The sequence below is a fragment of the Xenopus tropicalis genome, chromosome 6 (genome assembly GCF_000004195.4).
Source record: "Xenopus tropicalis strain Nigerian chromosome 6, UCB_Xtro_10.0, whole genome shotgun sequence".
Lineage (NCBI taxonomy): Eukaryota > Metazoa > Chordata > Amphibia > Anura > Pipidae > Xenopus > Xenopus tropicalis.
This window is the reverse complement of record NC_030682.2, coordinates 70370367-70386626: the sequence shown is the minus strand read 5'-3', so window position 1 is coordinate 70386626 and position 16260 is coordinate 70370367. Positions and strand designations below refer to the sequence as shown.

Here is a 16260-nt window from a genome sequence, read left to right as displayed (position 1 = left end):
TACTTCCTGTTACAGTTAGAGCAGCATTATTTCTGGTCATGTGATCTCTGAGGGAGCACAAAAGCAATCAGTAAATGGTGGATCAATGAAAAGGATGTAAAAGGGCAATATTAACTGATGAATATTTATTCTGGGGGTATGGTTTTCTATTAAGGGGCATTTATCTATGTGTCCCTAACTTGAGATCTATGCAGTAAACATAAAGGTGAGTGCCTGTGGTTGCAGATGATTAAGGCACCTTTAAGTACAGGACTTACACCCCTGCACATTGCTTGATGTGCCATCACAGAACAACAAGCTCCTGCATCAGAGTAAAAGTAGGCAAAAGGGCTGTAGTGCATGGGGCCATAATGGGTAAAGTACCAAGGCTATTTTTATTAAATGACCCCTGGGGTGTGTTTTATATCTATAAATTAGGCAAACTGTAAAAGGTTTGTATATGTATAAATTGTATAAATGACCCTAATTTTATATATTTTACTAAACTGATGACTGCTCGCCTAGAACGTCTTCAGACAGCAATAATTCTTAGGCTTTTTCTTGTACTTTCTCTTGTGTAACCCCTTTTTGGATAAAAAGCACTTTAAACGCCAGGCTATGATTAGAGCATGGGGCACATTTGGACTCTCTTTCAAAGGAGTGGGCCTTCGCTAAGTGGAAGGTTAACTGAACGATGTTGTTGTAGTACAACTCCCACGGTACTGTGCAGTGTGTTAAAGTAATAGGACGCCAGGAGCTCTTACAGATGAACTAGATAACTCTTTATTGTCCAAGACAAATGTTATTAGCACAGGGATCAGTAAATACTCACAGTCATTGAGGTAGAATGGTACAGTTGTTAAATGCAGTTATGAAGTAAAAGAGCAGTGCAGCTTCACAGTGGAGATAGATGTGAGCTACTAGCCAGAAGTCCCAAGGTTGAATACCTTTTACAAAGAGGAAGCCACACCTCCTTGCTAGACACTATATGAGGCTGCAAGGGGTGTGGACAACCATATGGGCCAATAAAGGATAGGCATAACTATAAACTGTTACAAAGGCTTCTGCCCAGTAACAAGGGATCTATGTGAATAGGTAGGGATATCACTCCATAGGGCATTTAACCCTATGGGTCCCTACACTTGCTACAGAAAATAACCAATCTACAAAGCCATCATCACTGTCACTATCTTTCACCTCCCCTTTCATATGAGATTCTGTCATCATAACCAATTATCTGGTGCAGTTTTAGCTCTCTGAGTGTCTGCATTTGCAAATAAAGGACTATGCCTCACTTTTTTTCTTACAGGAACCAAAAGCTAAGTATAATATTTCTTGTGACACCAAAAACATGGCATATATTGAAATGATTCAGTGGCAAAAAGATCTTACTAGTCCTATCTAGAATTAAAAAAAGCATGTCTAATAGTGGATTAAAGTGAAGCTTGCAGTAAAAAAAATGTAAGGTTGGCCAGATAACCAAGATAGCAGAGAGTGTAAATGGTTTTATTAGATTTTTAGAAATCCATATTTTTATATCACCCGTATTACTTAATGAATAATATACACGGACTGAGCCTAATCTATTGAAGAAGCATGAATGAATGCATTAATATCAGACATTCATTTTAAAGCAAGGTAGTATTTAACCTTCACATAATTTCATAATATTTCCTCTTAACTAGTACAATTGATACATGTTTATTTTTGCTTTATTGAATAATGTTGCACTTTTTTCCATTTGTGTAATAAGAGTTAAAAGATGGATATTTTATGTCACAGCTGAAAAATAAAGCAGAGGATTTAGGTTTTCTATTCTTTAAAGAGCATCGCCTGTTATAGAGTTTGTCACTGGGCATATCATTTGAATTTCTATAGTTTCTGAAAAGTTAAGTGCAGAACATGGATGTGTGTGAAAAATAAATATAGGCATTTAGAACACAGAACCCTCATGGGACTTAAATTATGTAAAAAAAAAAAGGCCTCTGTGTAGGACCGAAACATTGACGTACACCATTACATTTTTGCACATAATTTTAGTCCCATGAGTGCTCTGTCTTCTACATGCTGATATTATTTTTTTGCGGCAGCACCTGGGCCGTTCTTGCCTTTTTTGGATGAGTGGGCCGCCTTTCAAACTCTTTCTATATATATATATATATATATATATATATATATAGTCAAAGTATAAGGAGTATCCATTGGGATTGGTGGAGCAACATGCATGTTCCAATAATTGTATAACATTTTTGTTTGTTTGATATTATTGATAAATGTATGGTCATCTTAACTTGACTTGAGGAGAAGGAACTTCCAGGGCTCCCTTTTGCATGACATTGCAGCTAATAAAATGCAGGCTAACAATGTTTCTGGGTGATGCTAGATATGACGCAGGTCACACCCTCATTTAAAGAACCAGACAGTAAAAGCAATGGGTGTGTTTTACCAATGTTAGGCTTATTTACATCAGCATTGATAAATGTGGTTCTACTTAACTGGAATCAAGGGAAATAACATTACATTGTGAGTAAAAAAAATAGTGGTCTGTATTTTTCTTTTAATTTTTTTTTTTAACTTTGTACCTTGCAATTGCATTACTAAATTAGCCCTTATACGTAATATCGTAGGTGGTGGCTAGCAAACCAATAAATTCAGCTAAATGACTATTCTGTCAAGACATATGACAATACTTTACATAGTTATGAAAGTAAATTAAAGTACAATATTAACTTAGAGTTTATATAAAATAATTAAAATCTGTTATATAGGCTGACTTAATCAAAAATAAAGTACCGTAACTGGTTTAATTCTGTGTGTACTACAATTTATATACTAAACTCTCCTTTTTCACTTTGTCCTTCAAGGCTTTAAAAGCTCCTTTACTCAGTACAATATTACTACGATATTACTGTATTTATTTCCATGCTGTAACCATATGGAGGCACTTACAGGATATCATTATCAAAGCATGTAGCTAGAGACCACTTAACATGAAGCTATTCATTAATAATAATACCTCTTAACTGTCCCCAAATCTTCATCAATATTCCATGCCATGCCTTTGCCTTTTGTACAAAACCCAATGTCTATGCCTTAAATGTTTAAGAATCTCCTGTGCCTTTACAATGTTACATGTGAAAATAATTTCTGTTTTGTGTGTAAAGGTCATATAGACTTGCTTCTTCAAGTTACTGTTCCTCACTTTTCAGACACTGTCCCTGATTTTGATCCCATGTCCCTGATTTTTAAGAGTGTTGTCCCTGATTTCTCTGTGGGAGATTTGAGAGGTATGTGAACGACATTTCAATTACATGTTTCTATGTTTTTTATTTATTTCAGTAAGAATAAAGCTATTTATTTTATTTGTTTCAAAGTTGTGAAAGATAAAAGAAAGTGTTACTTAGAACATTTTATTGCCCTTGTGTAATGTCAGAAGAGTCTATAATTTGCCAAATATTATTAACTTACTTTTGGCTTCAGATATGTTCTGCACTGTATTTTAAATAAAATAAAGCCATTGCTATAGTAACTCTTACCCACTTTCCACAAAATGTTTAGCTGTCTAACAGCTACTCACATTATGTATACAGAAAAACCCCAAAAGATCAGGATCTGATTAGTTTTAGTTAAAATGTATTGGATAGCTATAAAAGGATGATAAATATGTTTATTTTTTACATGATACCAAAAAAAGAAGGTTCCTGCAGGACAATTCCAGATTAATATATTTTTTAATCAAACTGCTAATACCTTTTTCTGCCACCTCAGCTATAATAATATAGAATCAGTCAAAAAAATCTAAATTAGACAGCTCCCATAATGACTCAAACCCTAAAACAATGCCTAAGTACAACTGAAATGAGTGCCATATGAAATTTACATAGTGTGTTTCATATTTTGTGTCTATGTGTTCTATGTTGTGTCTTTGTCAAGCTAACATTTCAGTGTCTACCATATTTTCTGCTCATAGATGTCATTGTGACATTCAAAGTAAAAATGAACAAAGGTGAGCCAAAAAATTCAAGGTGAAGTCTAAATGCAAACATAAAATTAGGAAAATTGCAGAAAAGCAAAGTCCATGAGACAGGCCAAGGGTCATACCAGGAAATCATCACAACAATAACGGGAGAGGTCAGGAATACCCTTGCATCACAGGAGCAGGACAGGATACTTGGAAACTTAGACAAGATTCTTAGGATAAGGTTGAAAATACAGGTTAATAAGAGCACAACTGGAATCTTAGAATAATGTTGACTGGCTCAAAGCAGGTAGTTTAGTTTAATGATCCAGCAAGAAGAGCAGGAAAGGGGCAAGCAAAGAACTCGTTCTCACAAGGGTTCCTTTCAGCGTTCCCCTGCAGTGCGTTCTCCTGCGTTCCACCACAGGGGAATGCAGTAACAAACGAATTCCATACTTTCATATTTGCCTGTACTTACACAGACAAATGTAAGCGCCAAACACAGGTGGGACACAATATGCTGAGTTCAGAACTTACATGCGTCTATGTGAGTACAAGCACATATGGAAGTATGGAGTCCGTTTGTTTCTGCTCTCCCCTGTGGTGGAATGCAAGAGAATGCCACCTTGGAACATAAATGCTCAAAACAAATGCTTATGAGTACAAGCCCTTAAAAAGGCCTTTTAATTAGAAAATTATTTGCAGCTGGATCAGATGACTAAAGCAAGAAGGCAAAAGCATGATCTGCCCAACATGATTACTCATTACAATTAGTTACCACCCTAAGCTCCCACTGTCTCCTATGGCTCAAAATGGAGATGCAACATGAACAGATGGTTCCCAGTTCTAGCCTAGGCAGGGCCTAACATTTTCTTGTTTGTTGATGACCAATATAGTGTTGATTAACTATGCTTTCTATGTTTCTATCATTAAAAAGGAAAAATGAGCAGTGTCTTTACTTTTCCTGGTTTAAGTATTTAAATCAGAATTGCAGTACATTTAGAGACTGATAAAATTGCCACTAGCTGACTAAGTTCTCAGTTCAGTCTGGACGGAACAATTCTAATTCAAGTCAAGTGAAATAGTACAAATCCTTTGTGAATTTGTGAGTAATGGGTTTAACATTTATTAGTACCGTATTGTTTTGTGAATATGACGTTCTAGGTTGAAGTTCATAGATATGAATAAGACAAGGTATCAATTTCTGTATAGTTCTCTTTTCATTGAGGGAAGAATACATTCAGATTTAACTTTTATCCATAGCTTATTTAAATATATACTCTAGAAGTGGATATCTAATGTACATGGCTAAATGCTAGATTATGCTCATTAGCTTACTATATTGTTTTAATGTACAAATCACATTATTGGTAAGTAAAAAGAATAACAATATATTTAGTTAGGGTATTTGTCACACTGTGGGAATTTGAATGTTTTACAAAATTAGTGAAAGTTTATAAGGCATTTACCACTGTGAAGACAATATGCAAAGTGAAAAAAAATAAAGGCCCAATCCACCATTTTCTTCACTTGCACACTACCTTTCTGTCAAAATAAATTAGAGGTATGGGACCCATTATCCAGACCCCCCAATCCAGAAAGCTCCGATTATAAAAAGGTCTTCTCCCATAGACTTTATTATAATCAAATAATTCTTATTTTTCAAAATGATTTCCTTTTTCTCTGTAATAATAAAACAGTACCTTGTACTTTATTATTATTATTATTATTAACATTTATTTATAAAGCACCAACATATTCCGCAGTGCTGTACAATAAGTGGGTTTCATATCTTGGACATACAGAGTAACATATAAAGCAATCAATAACCGATACAAGAGGTGAAGAGAGCCCGCCCAAAAAAATTACAATCTACAAGGAGAAAGGGTTGAGACTAGTGATGAGCGAATCTGTTCCGTTTCGCTTCGCCGAAAAATTTGCGAATCTTTCAACAGATCCGCAAAACTGCGAAAAATTAGCGAAACGGCGAAAATGTCGTGCAGCAAAAAAATTGTCACCCGCGGCTATTATTTTGTCATGCGGCTATTATTTTGTCGCCCGCGGCTATTATTTTGTTGCCCGCGACTATTATTTTGTCACACAGCTATTCTTTTGTCGCCCGCAGCTATTATTTTGTCGCGCGGCTATTCTTTTGACGCCCGCGACTATTCTTTTTTGAAGCCAGCGTCAATTTTTGGACGTGCCGCGAATTTTTCCGCGCCAAATTTTTCCATTCATCCGTTTCGCGGAACAATCCGCCAATGCAAAACGCGCAATTTGCCGCGAATCCATGTCTGGCGAAACATTTCGCCCATCACTAGTTGAGACACAAGATGTGGGAGTGGGCAAGACCAGAGTTGTGAGAGGTGTGGCACAGGTTATTTCTTTTAGCAGCACACTGCAGTCATGTTAAACTAAATTAGGGTAAGCTTCTCTAAATAAATGTGTTTTTAGAGATCTTTTGAAGGGATTGATTGGGAGAAAGTCTGACAGATTGTGGGAGCGAATTCCAGAGAAGGGGGGCAGCCCTTGCAAAGTGTTGAATGCGAGTGTGTGAGGAGGGAATGAGAGAGGAGTTGAGGAGCAGGTCAGTAGAGGAGCGTAACAAGCGGTGTCGTGATATAGGCCTGTAAGGGTTAATCAAGCAGGCCAAGGTATCCCAAAATCGTCCCTAATGTGCCAGAAACAGATGTTTAACAGGCCTCTGGTCACTAGGGTCTGGAACCAGCCATGTGTAAAGGCCCCACCTGGAATGCCCGGCTCTAATCCCTGGCTGATAAGAGCCATGCCATGTGGGGGAGTGAAAGCCCATGTGGGGGTGACTTAGAGTTCACATCAGGACCCATAATAGGTAATGTGAAGGTCACACCATAACCCAAGCTCACAAACATTTATTGTCCCAGAACCCATACCATTTATACTAGAGGTACCAAAACCTGAGTATAGGTTTCATTTAATATGGCCTTTCATACAAGTGCAAATATGATTAGATGGGACACTCTGTTTGTCTGATAGGAATATCTGGGCAGGGGCAGGTCACACAGTAGTGATGTTTAGTCTGTATGGGACCGGTGGGATCATTTAGAATTGATGAATTTAATTTCATCTTTCTTTCTATTATGTTCGCACAAGGAGTTATGGACATTTTTATCATTGGTCCAGTCCATGCACTGTGTCCTGCTAATGGTGACACCCCTTGCATTCCTGAGGGAGGGGGGAGTGTCCAGTTACCTGATGCCCTGCAAACTGGGATAAATGGTCAGCTCTTCTGACTATACTCGGATTTACTTTGGAGGACCAATTTCTATTGGATGTTTATCCTGTGGTTTCCCCTTGCTTCCAGGGCTAGAAGGACTCTGCTTGGTATAATATAGGACTTCTATGTTTTTCCCTTTTATTTTAAAACTGTTTGTACTTATTTTATTGTATGTCCTTTTTGTAACATCTTGTTTTATATATGCACTGTTATACCTTTTATAATATTAAATATAAAATTTAATAAGTTTGTCCTCGATGCTCTAAAGCGTACCTAACCTCCGAGTGTGTAACTTTGTTGTGTGCCTTAGCCCTCTGCATGCTGTATGCTGATTAACCCTTTCACTGCTGGTAAGGAGAGTGTGTCAGTTCCTTACATTAACCCTTTCTCTACCAGTGTGCTTTGGGGTGCTGTGACGCTAGTCTGACCTGTGTGCCAGGTGTGTGAGACTGAGCAGGTGACCCTCTAGACAGCCACGCCTAAAGTCACGTGCGTCTGAAGTGGCTTAATCATGACAAGCGGGTTGGAGGGTACCTAGAGATAAGTTCAGAGATTTAGGGTGGAAGTTATTGACTGCTTTGAATGTGAGAGTCATTAGTTTGAATTTTATCCTGGGTGATAAAGGAAGCCAGTGCAGGGATTGGAAGAATGGCATGGCAGAGGAGAAGTGGTTGGAGAGGTGAATGAGCCTGGCAGCAGTATTCATTATGGACTGGAGAGGGGACAGTCTTTGGAGGGGAAGGCCAATTAATAGAGAGCTACAGTAGTCCGGGCAAAATATTATAAGAGAGTGAATAAGAATTTTGGCAGCATCTTGGGTGATAAATGATCGTATTTTAGAAACATTTCTTAGGTCAAAGTGACATGATTTGATAAGTGACTGGATATGAGGAGTGAAGGCAGAATTGAGGGTAACCACAAGGCACCGCGCTTGGTGAGATGGGGTGATGGTCAAAAAGAAGCTGAGAGATCAAGAAGTATTAGTAGCCAGAAGTGTTTTTTGGCTTTAGCTGATAAGAGGTAATTTGTTAGTCCGGTTAGAGCAGTTTCGGTGGAGTGTTTTTGTCTATAACCAGAGTGTAGGGGATCCAGGAGGTTATTGTTATTGTCAGTCGATTGTAAACTAGGCGCTCTAGTAGTTTAGAGATGAATGAGAGCAGAGAGATAGGTCGGAACTTACTAAGATTGGAGGGATAAAGAGAGGGTTTTTTCAGAATAGGGGTTACAAGTGCATGTTTCAGTTGGGATGGAAAGATTCCAGGAGAGAGCGAGAGATTGAATAGATGAGTTAAGGCTTTGATAAGACAGGGGTTGGCATTGCGTAGACGTTTGGTAGGAATGGGATCAAGTGGGCAGGTTGTAAGGTGAGGGGAAGCCAAAAGTTTTCAGTCCTTCAGAGGAGAAGAAGTCAATAAGAGACTGGGTAGCATGTAGGGTTTAAGTCGTGATTAAGTTGTGCAATGTCACTTTTGATGGTGTCAATTTTATTTTTAAAGTGCTCTGCAATAACTTAAGCAGTGACTGATGCACACAGAGGGGGTGGAGAAGGGGACAGCAGAGAGTTAAAGGTTTGTGCAGGTTTTTTAGAGAGGGAATTAATGAGTGCAGTGAAGTAGGTTTGTTTAGCTTGGTGGAGGGTGGTATTATAGGAGAGCAGAGCAGATTTGTAACTGCAGAAATCTGATTCTGACCGTGATTTGCACCAGCGGCGCTCAAGTGTATGTGACTGTCTTTGGTATGAGCAGTGTGCCAGGGTTGGAGTGGTTCGGGCCTCATGCATTTTGTCTTGGCAGGAGCAAGCTCATTAAGGGCAGTGGCGAGAGTGTTGTAGCAGAAAGAGGTAGCCTGGTTAGAACAAGAGACATTTAGGATGTTAGAGTGAAGAGAGTCAAAGGAAGAAGAGAGATGTGCCTTGTTTAGGGATTGCAGGTCTCGGTATGTGCATATTTGGGGGACTGCAGAGGGTGTAGAGGGAGTTAGCGAGAGTTGAAATGTGAGCAGATTGTGAGGGGGAAATGGGAGTTAGTGAAGTTGGAGATCGAACAACATTTTGTAAATATAAGATTCAGGGAGTTTCCATTGGAGGGAGAGGGGGAATCAGACCACAGAGATAGCCCAAAGGAGTATGTGAGTGAAAGGAGTTTAGAGACAGCAGGGGCATTAGGATTGTTAACTATTGATGAGCGAATCTGTCCCGTTTCTCTTTGCCATAAAATTTGCGGCAAGAAAATTTGCGAAATAGAGAAAAATCAGTGAAACACATTTGTTGCCCCTGTCTTTTTTGTCGCCCGCACTTTTTTGACCCGACTGTGCCCAGATTTTGCTGTGATCTTTCCCAATTTGATGTGACTGCACCAATGGCGAAATATGGAAATTCGCTGTGAATCCATGCCTGGTGAAAAAATTTGGAAATAAGCAAGCCTGGCTTAGATATAATTAATCCTTATTGGAGACTAAACAATTCAATTGGTGATCCAAATTACAGAAAGACCGCTTATCCAGAAAACCCCAGGTCCTGAGCATTCTGGATAACAGGTCCCATACCTGTACTGCATTAAATAAATGAGCTAACTGTACCTACTGTCCACTGAGTTTGGATGTATTCAAATATGGTCTGGTAGCACAAGGTTGGCTATATTGGTAAATATTTTATTTTTACTGTGGGTCTAATTTCAACTCACTGTGACTTACAAATATAGGGATATATTTTGCAGGTAAGTGTGACCTCTGACATACACTTAAATAGAACATGATAGTGTTACACAACACGTATTGTAGCTGCTGCCACCAATTTGCTTTATGTACTTAGATTTTTAGGTGGCTGATTCATATGCATGTTTTGCTCTTAGAAATACAATTCTGCATGTGTTGTTGAAGTTTTATATATTAAAGTAATGAAAAAAATACTATAAGCCTTTACTTCTAATCAATTCTGTTTTTCTTTTTCTTTTTTTATTTCAAAAGCCAACTCTTAAAATAGAAAATTGCACGTGAATTGGTTAAAGGACTGCTTAGGCTTAGTCTTAAGCTTTGTTTAGCTTGTATCAACTACTAATAATGGGTGTAAAACTTTAGCAACAACAGACAACTAAATCTCTTTCCATAATATTCACTTCATTTGCACTAAGGTATTATTTCTAGGAAATATGTTATTTGTATTTGTTTTTTCTTGCAGGGTTTTTAGAAAGCAGATCAAGTACAAACAAAAACATATTAATACATATGTATCTCATGTATATCATGGACCTTTTTATAATATTAGGTCTTGGCACTCCTGGATCATGCAGTAGTTATGTTTTTGCTGTTATGAATAGTGTTTTGCTCTTGGCTATGAAGTTTACAGTAATAATTAACTGCCCTATGGGTATTTAGAGGTGACCTAAACCTAAAAATCAATCAATGGGTGATTCTCTGAGCACTTTCACAATCTACATTTATTTCTATATTCAGTTACTCATTAGGTTCTCAGAAATAATTATGATTGAAAATAAATGTACATTGGAAAAGTGCTCTAAGAAGTACCCTGGGTAGACTTTACACTATTAATTTTTTGGGATTAGATCTCCTTTAAGCAGAAAGTTAAATATGTATAGCCAGTGCTACCAGTTTTTAAAGTTTGAGCAGCTACCACAGTTTTAAACAGTTGTAGCTCACCTGCTTACATTTATACAGTTTGGAAAGAGTAGCAGTCTTCCTCTCATGTGGCTGTAATCCATTTAAAAAAATGCATTTAAACTCAATATCACTGTAACAACTCCTATCTATAAGCAAAAAGATTTTAATATAAAAGCAACTGATTGTGAATTGTGATTGCATAAAAGGTTTAACAAAACATTATGTCCTCCGCAATAAAGATTTTTAAAGGGCTTGTCCCATTTGCAGCTCTGAGTGCCAGTGCTTTTGTTAGTAAATATGAAATCTTTGTCATAAAGTAGTTAATTTGCAAATATGACTGTCATTTGCATGTATTGTTTTCATTGGCAAATATTTACAATAATTAACAACTTAAATTTTTTTTTTTTTCAAACCCCCTTTATATGTGTGTGAATTTTCCTCTGCCTAGACCTGGTTAACCATTTCTGTGAGCAGGTCCTCAATTTTTTACTTTGTCCCTACTTTCCTGTCGTAGCCCCATCTTCCCCTGGTGTCGACTCCGTACCCTTACAGCGCACAGGCAGCCAACATGGTACCCAGAATGCAACTGGAACCTTTCAGAGGGCTAGCTATGCTGCAGGCCCTGCCGCCAATTATGCAGATCCATACCGACAGCTGCAGTATTGCCCTTCTGTTGATTCACCTTACAGCAAATCTGGGCCAGCTATCCCACCAGAGGGAACATTAGCTAGGTCTCCATCCATCGATAGCATTCAGAAAGACCCCAGGTAAGTCTTATTAACTAATATTTTATATTCAGAAAATAATTATATTGTGTACAAAGATTCTCAGCTTTTTTCCTAGATCATCCCTGTTCCTAGTGTTGTTGAAACTCTAAAATGTTTACATTCCTTTTAATTATTCTACAAGTAGCTATAAAGCATTGGATTATTAATACTTCTTTTGATTTATTATGTTTATTCAACTTACAGTATGGTGGGTGATTTAAGGGATGTTTACTGAACCTTAAAACAAAATGTATTTTTTTTCTTTTATATTCTCAACCCAAATTGGGAAAATCGAATGCACTTCTTTTTCCTTTATACATCTTAAAAGTTTAAAAAAAGATATTTAAGCTTAAAGGTCTAAAGCCTAACAAAACTTTAGATTAAAAATATGTTAGAAGTTATACATCTTGTATTTTAGGTTTCAGCATGTAAAATTCACTTTGCAAGGTTTTTTTTTAATAATTCTATCAGATTCACAATAGATGACAGCATAGAAACCAATGTTTTTGCATCAGAATTCTATGACAGATGTAACCTTTCTTTCTGCTAATGTTCAGATGATTTGCGAAGACCTATTTGCTTAGCTTCTCAGCAGCTGCTAGGAGCTCGCTGAGCATGTGATATGTAATTGACACTCAAAGATAGCCTAATAAGATCCAAGATGAGGAGCTGCTGTGAATAACTATAGATCATTACTGTTAAAGGGATACTGAAACTCAGAACTGTTATAGTAATTTCAGCATATAAAATACAGTAGGGGTATTTAACAACACCCTAGGTGCAATTGCTAGAGCACTAAGGGTTGCAAAATTGTGCCTCATTAACACAGCAAGTCTAAACCTTCACCGGATTAAAAATGCAACATGAGTTGTTAAGTGTAGTGCTGGTGAGAGCAGGGCAGCCTCTCCTTACAGCCTGCCATAGGGTATTAGTAAAGACAGGGTGCAACCTGAATAATGTGCAAGTTATGTAATGGATGGGGGGTTTTGGGTGATGTCTACTTGTCTCTCCAAGACTGCTGCTCATGCATACAGATCACTGAACCTGAAAGCAAACAGGAATGCACATGTCGGAGTGCAACAACCCGTGTCTGTGAAGGAACAGGGCACAAATGACTAATTTTTTGCACATTGCATCATTTCCTGCCATTTGTATATAAGCCCTAGCACTTTTTTTTTTTTTTTTAACAAAAGTAACTGGAAATAATTTTTCCATATAAACAGTTAATATGCATAGATTTTAGAAAATATAATACTAAGCAACTTTAAAAAAATAGCAAAGAAAATGGTACAGCCAAATTCTTGTTTTATTTGCAATTATATTTACAAATATTAGTAAAACCATTGACCTGTTATTGTGAAATATAATGGGATCTTGACATAATGTGTGATTAATTTAATTAAAAACATAGAAGGTATGAATTAATGAACTTATTCTGTTTCTATTCTGTTTCATGGCCTTTATTGGTATATTTTATATTTGTGATTAGAAGGGTTTTTATTAGATGGGACAGTATAGACAAATAGCAAATAGAAAAGCATGGCATGTGGCTGACATCCCAATATTTGAACTCCCATACAATCTTCTGTTGTAAGAGCAGATTGTATTCTACTTTTTATACCTCATTTGAAGTTATTGCAATGTATTAGATTGCATCCCTTGAAAGAGGTGATTTAATACCCTCCTGATGTGGCTTTACCAGCGTCCCTAATAACATTGATCTGTATATCACGGTAAATGTTAATGTTACAGGTATGGAATCCGTTATTCAAAAAAACCATTGTCCAGAAACTCTGAATTATGGGCAGATCATATCCAAATAAGATATAATTAATTTCAGTTGGATGCAAAACAGTTGTTTGGGTTTATGTAATGTTTAGTAGACTTTAGGTATGGCAATCCAAATGACAGAAAGATCCCTTATCTGTAGATCCCCAGATTCAGAGTATTCTAGATCAGTGCTGTCCAACTTCTGCGGTGCCGAGGGCCGGAATTTCTCTCATGGTGGAGGGCCGCTTATGGAAGCCAGTTTTGACCACTCCCCCTTTAAACCACACCCGCTTCAAACCACACCCTATTATCACTATGGTGGTAGTGCAGCAAAAACCCAAATGCTTCGTCCTCACTCACACCATCATTCATATATGAAAGAATTATATTATGTCATATTAAGACGTACCCTTAAATCCATATTCCTCGTCCTCCCCTGTGGATAGCACAGCAACCCCAGCATATAATTACACACCTTAGGGACCATTTCATCGCTACTTCCACCTGCTAACAAACCCCTGCCAGGTTCACCTCCCACAGGCAGCATAGGGTAGGGTTTGATTAGATGCACCTGAACACACAGCATAAATAGAACCACTGGGACTGCAGTGGAGCTTGCAGTTTGCTGTCTTCCTGGTGCCAGGGTTCAGCATGTGGTTGATCGGGTTGACAAATTATTTGGTAGGAATGGGCATGACCCAACTGTCTTGGTACATATTGGTAGTATTGAGAAAATTAATGGTAGGTGGAGGACCTTAAAGAGTGAGTTCAGGGATCTAGGCTCTAATGTAAGAGATTGCTCATCTTGGGTGCCAATATTTGTGTTATATACATATGTATTTGTGTCTTAATGCATATGTATGTGTTATACACTGAGTATGGGGGAGTTCTACTGATTACTATAAACCAGTTGTCCAAGTCACACCCAAAGCCAAATCTCCATATCAAAGTTTTTTTCTGTGGATGGTGGTGGGACAGCACATCTGCTACAGAAGCCATAAAAACTCATTAATGTATGCGAGAAACCTTCTCAACAGTTACTGAACAATGGGCAAGGTGTGGTAAGAAGATGTGATAAGAATCAACCCTATCTGATCAGTTGGTATGTGGGGGCAGTGGCTGAAAAGTTGTATAAATGTGTACTGGACGGTAGTCAAGGAGGAACTTGGGGGTACAACCTGGGAGGAGCACCTGGGGAGAGCATTTACATTTAACAGTTAACTAATGCTTTAATTGTAACAATCAATTGATTTGCTATTCAACATATTCATTTTAATATACACAACCTCTAGTAAGAGGGGTGATTATTAATATTATGAATATTATGAATATTATTAGTATTAATATATATATATATATATATATATATATATATATATAGTCAACATCTTACACTAAGATTAAGTAAATGGTCCTCCAATGTCATTTTTTTTGGAGAAGGTAAGGAGCATTCAGTTCCCTAAATATAAAAAACATAATACGCATGTTTTCTTGTGAAAATGCAAGGGGTATTTTATCTTGCGCCAGTTGCATTGTGATCAATGAGCATTTTTTTTCCAGCCAAATGCATTGAAATCAACTGGTGTTTTTTCTTTATTTTTTTCTAAAGCCAAATATTCTGAAGTCAATGAATGTTTCTTCTTGCACCAAATGCTTTGGAGTCAATAAGCATTTTTTCTCACACTTTTTCCCAAAAATTTTTATCAGTGAAAAAAAAAAATATATTGATATTTTTGCCTCTCAAAAAAATGTGCATTTTGCTGCTAATCTGTATTAAAAAAAAGTTGCTCATCCTTACTGAGAGCTGCCAGTATCTTTATATATTTATATTTTATTTATATTAATATGTCATGGAATGCAAATGAGAATAAAATAAGTAAACAGATGCACATAGACAATTTATTTAAATTTTTATAATTTCCCATAAACTTATATATTAAATAGATATTTTTAGTTTTAACAGAGTTTAGATATAATAGGCAGTTAAGCATAGAATTTGTGTGTGATTCTATGAGATCAATATCTGTGTTTAATAACTTCCTGTAAACAAAGATTATATATGTGAAGCATTGTGATCCAAATTTGAGAAAAATTCCTTATTCAGAAAACTCCAATTCCCAAACATTTAACATAATAGATCTATACCTTTAAAGTGATTGTTTAAAAAACAATGTCACATCGCAGAATGCCACATTCTTTTTTAACTTTGCTTACAGTCAATAAAAGAAAGAACTCAGTCTACATTACTCTTATAGGTGTCACATTTCAATTAGATTCTTTAAAATTTACCAAAAGAAGTGTAAAATGACAATTTTAATTTTATAAATCTTCATCCTCTTGAAAGCAAAACAATAGGGATAGAACAACAAGAAAGATTCATGAAAAAATGCATTTTTTTTAAAGAAAACATTGGTTTATCCCACAGATTTTTGCTGAAGGTTGGTATGAAAAAATGTGTCACTTATACAACAGCGTTACACTTCATATTTGCTGTTTCTGAAGTTTTATTTTTTTATTTTTAATTCTTAGGTGGTGATTTCCAAAATGCAATTTTGCCATGATTCAAGAAAATTGATGCAAAAACACATCTTAAATATATTGAAACAATAATATTTTAATTTGCTATTAACATTTTTCTACTGTGTGTGACTAAAAAAAAATACTTTAGGGTTTAGACTTTACACTAGGGGGCTGATTTACTAAGACACGAATTCGAATCCGAATTGGAAAAATTCCGATTGGAAAACGAACATTTTGCGTCTTTTTCGTAATTTTTGCGATTTTTTTCAGCGCCTTTACGACTTTTCGGAAATTGTCGCGACTTTTTCGTTACCAATACGATTTTCGCGAAAAAACGCAAGTTTTTCGTAGCCATTACGATTCGCTCGTATCTTGTCGTGACTTTTTCGTATTGA

General features: G+C 36.8%; 1 protein-coding gene across 12 annotated transcripts in view; it reads left to right on the top strand.

The window, feature by feature from the left end:
• Positions 1-16260, top strand: part of ctnnd2 (catenin delta 2) — a 494372-nt gene that overhangs the window by 316892 nt on the left and 161220 nt on the right. For 9 of the 12 annotated variants that reach the window (XM_031903683.1, XM_031903681.1, XM_031903676.1 and 6 more), the window contains 2 exons: positions 3189-3266; positions 11323-11575. In XM_031903683.1, the coding sequence (XP_031759543.1) occupies positions 3189-3266; positions 11323-11575 (331 nt within the window). The remainder of the gene's footprint in view (positions 1-3188; positions 3267-11322; positions 11576-16260) is intronic. The other 3 variants (XM_031903685.1, XM_031903679.1, XM_031903678.1) reach the window with 1 other exon arrangement.